This window comes from Nuphar pumila, chromosome 8, assembly GCF_984573655.1.
Source record: "Nuphar pumila chromosome 8, dmNupPumi1.hap1.1, whole genome shotgun sequence".
In the NCBI taxonomy this organism is placed as follows: domain Eukaryota; kingdom Viridiplantae; phylum Streptophyta; class Magnoliopsida; order Nymphaeales; family Nymphaeaceae; genus Nuphar; species Nuphar pumila.
In genome coordinates, this window is record NC_143256.1 from 107144293 (window position 1) to 107148135 (window position 3843).

The window sequence follows — 3843 nt, forward strand, 5'->3', positions numbered from 1 at the left end:
ATTGCCGTTTAAAACGTTTGTCACTATGGTTGTAACATAGCCTCTCTTGTCCAGAGGAGTTTCTCTCAACCCAAAGTTCTGTACGCGTGCTTGGGGCCAGCTCTAAGCTCTTTCACATCACCATAAAAAAAAAATCAATGATGGATTATTCAGGAAACACTTTAACAGTTCACCTTGTCCTTCACGAATTCCACACTCCCATTGATGAACCACAACCAACACGATTTACCAGTGCTAACAAGGAATTTTATGATATGCAGTTGGCTACATTCTCTATTTATAAATAGCACATAAAGTTTGCTGTTGGCCAATCACAAAGACCGGTTTAAGGTAAACAGTAGAACCATGATCAATAACCAGGCTTTTATGGTAAACAGTAGAATCACAAAGACTTGCTATCCTCTTCAACCTCATGGATAGCGGGTGTTGGTCCTTGATTCTGAATCACAGGTTGATCCTCAACCACCATCTTTCGTGTCTTTAACTGATTGTCAGAGATGGAAGAATAACCTCCACTCCCGACATTATGGGAAACAAATAGCTTGATTGATATCATGGTTCAGACGTCGAGCTGAAGCTCACCTGTTGGACAAATCAATGAACTTTATTTTAGAGATTTAGATGAATGGGGTAGAGTGAGAAAGGAAAGAATATCTTTAAACCCCAAAGTATTTTTATTGAAGGAATCCAAAACAAGAGAACAAAAAAAAAATAGGCAACAGAAACATCCATCAAGTAGTTGAACAATCATAAATTTTCAAAGTGGTACAAAACAGGCCAAATCATTATAAAGACAACTGATCACTTCACGCAAGTGTGCCCAATAAAACTCCAAATGAACTAAAGAATAACCGGATATCAAACAAAAATTCCATGACAAAAGTTCACGTGTTTTTCATTCTTGAAACCTAGAAAAATCACGGAATGAAACTCTCACCTGCCCCTTTCAAAAGCAACCCTGGTTCTGCTAGATCCTCCTTCGTAACTCTCTCTCATTGCAGAGCCAGCACTCGCCTTCATAGTGCCCCCACCTCCAATCTTGTCCATTGCCTTCTTACCTCCCTTCTTCACTTCTGTCAAGAACTGGTCCAAACCAAAAGGATCGGCCTCTTCTTCATCTCTTTCAAACTCAACAGGCCTGTCCCTAGGTCCTGCCCTTTCACTGGTACCTGCAAACCCTTTATCCGGTTTGAACCTATCTGTTTTGAGAATCTTATCAAGTTGCTCATCCCCGCCTCCATACATATCCGCATCTGCATCCTTCTTCGGCCTGTACAAGCTCGACAATGTGGATTGTGCAGTAAACAGTCCCTTGTCATATATATTGTATTGATCATCTGTTGCAAACCCAGACTCCATCCCTTTCTCCTGGTTAAAGAGTCTCTGATCATACATAACTTCCCCTGATCTTCCAACCCCTGTGTTGGCCATCCCAAGAGCAACCTTCTCACTGATATCACGATCCTTGTCTCTTGTGATCTTGCTCTTCTTTCCCAGGGCAATATCCTTAGCCTCCAGCCTCCTCTCCCTCTCTCTCTCACGCCTTCGCTCCTCACGAATAGCTTCTCGCTTCAACCTCTCTTCCCTCTCCTCCTTGGTCTCTCTGGGATTCTCTTTCAACCTTTCCATTTCTACCCGCCTTTCACCTCCACCACTGGTAGGAGGACCAACAGATGCAATCCGCTCTGAACCATCAATTCCAGGCTTCTCTACAGGACCAGCACCAGTCCTCTCCAGCCGAGCCTTCTGAGCCAATGCTCGCAATTCATGTTCCTTCTTATCCTTCTCCTTCAGTAGGAGCTCCCTCTGTATCTTTGACCTCATCTCAACAGCCTCCCTCGCTTTCTGCTCAGCAACATACAAAGCCTCAGACAACTTTGCGAAATTGTCATTGATTTGAACTTCCTGCAAGCCACGGCCATCTGCGGCCAAACGCTTGTCAAGCGGAATTGTATACCCTTTGGGGTTTTTCCAGTTAGAAATGCAAGGTGGTATCTTCCAATCTTGTTGGTCCTTTACAGTAACTGGCCTGGGTGGCGAGTGGAGGACCGGAACAGGTGGTGAACCCGATGCCTTCGGGACTCTCTTATGCTTGAATTTTGGTGGCTCTAGAGGATCGACTTGCATGTCCACCATCCGAATAACTCGTTCCTTGGCACCAGAATTGAATGCTGCTGATTGCTGTGATGGTTTGTATTTGATGAAGGTGGGCTCTGAGGACTGGACTGACACATTCTTCGGCTGGGCAGCGCTCAACCGGACATTCACTATCTTCTCTAATGCCTCTTTCGTCTTCTGAGTCGTCTTCTCAATCAGCTCGCTATCATCTTCTTCATTCCCCGTCGCTTCTTGATCCCCAGCTTCACCTGGGAGCTTGGGAAGGAGATCCTTGTGCTGCGAGTAGACAATCTTGGAGGCGTTCTCGTTCTGCTTGACGATGGCATCATAGGCAACATTGCCCTGGGCATCGACATTAACGGGCAGCGTCTTTGTATCAGGTTTGGGCTCCCGCCGGCCCATGTCAAGGGGATACTGAGCGACATGGATCTCGGGGAAGGCACCACCGTCCCCAAAATCCTCAGGCTTGCGAGGGACAAATCCAGCACGCTTACCATACGGCGGGATTAACTTGGCCTTCAGGGCTTGAGGAGAGGGGTCAGGCTTTGCCGTGGGGTCGAACCGGTCCTTGAACCATGGATCGGAGGAGAAATCATAGACGGCCGGAGTCGAAGATTTTGCAGGAGGAAGCAATTCCTTCAAAGACAGCATTTTGCTCGACCGAGAACCCTAGAAAAATAGGGATTTGGGAAGAAATCGCAATAAATAGTAGCGTAGCAGTCAAGAATCCAGAAGAACAACAAATACCACAAAAGAACCACAAAGAAAAAATAGGATTTCACAGGGAAAATAGCGAACATAAAACCCTAAAAGTGCGCATACTCGATTCTGATTTCATCTTATCCAACAGAAACCCGAACATATAAAAGAAGGAAACAAAAACGATACAAAACACTCAAAGAAAAAAGAAAACCCTAGAAAATCGAGCACTGTGACTTTGCTCAATTTGATCAAATTAAACCCCTTAACCCCAGAGAAGAAAAAGGGGAAACCAAAAGAAATGTGGAAATTAAAAAAAAAACAGTAAAGAATGTGTGCTTCCGATCAAACAAATCCCTAACCCCAGAAAACAGAGAATATGAAACAGAGTTAAATAGAAAATACGACTACATGACTTTTGCTTTCCTATCCGAGTGAACAAAAATCCCATGAAAGAAAAAGAACAAAAGAAAGCTTTCGTAGAACAGAAACAAGGACAAAACCCCTTAGAAATTCCGAAGACTAGCTTCTGTTTCAGAAAGAATCAACGAAACCCTAACCTAAGATCGAAGGAATTGCAGAGATCGTGTGTGAGTTACGATACGTACCTTCGCGAAGAAGAAGGTGAAGGAAAAGGAGTGCAGGGAAACCCTAACCCTGGACGCCCACGCGTTGAGCTATGTCCAAAGACGGATGAAGATATCTGTGTAAAAGGGGTTGTCATGTCAATTGACTAAAGAACCCCTAACATTTTCAAGAAAGGACAGCTAATTTCTTATTGTAAACGACCTTTTATAAGGGTAATATTGTCACATTTGCAGTCTGATGTCCGCAGCCACAAAATAATGGAACAAGGGATTCTGAATAAGAGATCAGATAGAGTTAGAGTTGGATCTGGATCAGGATTGTACGTGGTAATACTGGAGCAGTGGAAAGGCAAACATTTCACATTCCAAAAGTGCAAGCATTTTGGATTTAATATCATAATCCGAATCAGAATCCAAAGAGCCAATTTCATGCATATGA

At 43.9% G+C, this 3843-nt stretch overlaps 1 protein-coding gene across 2 annotated transcripts; it reads right to left on the minus strand.

Moving 5' to 3' along the window:
• Positions 1-232: 232 nt before the first annotated feature.
• On the minus strand, positions 233-3505 carry LOC149830140 (SNW/SKI-interacting protein A-like). 2 transcript variants are annotated; one of them, XM_090016336.1, is made up of 3 exons: positions 3426-3505; positions 938-2787; positions 233-582 (listed from the first exon to the last, which is right to left on the minus strand). In XM_090016336.1, exons 2-3 carry the CDS (start codon positions 2767-2769, stop codon positions 579-581), a joined length of 1836 nt encoding a protein of 611 aa, XP_089872462.1. In that variant the 5' UTR covers positions 2770-2787; positions 3426-3505; the 3' UTR covers positions 233-578. The 2 variants fall into 2 exon arrangements, with proteins under 2 accessions (XP_089872462.1, XP_089872463.1); XM_090016337.1 differs by lacking the exon at positions 233-582 and having other exon boundaries at positions 717-2787; positions 3426-3492.
• Positions 3506-3843: the final 338 nt, after the last annotated feature.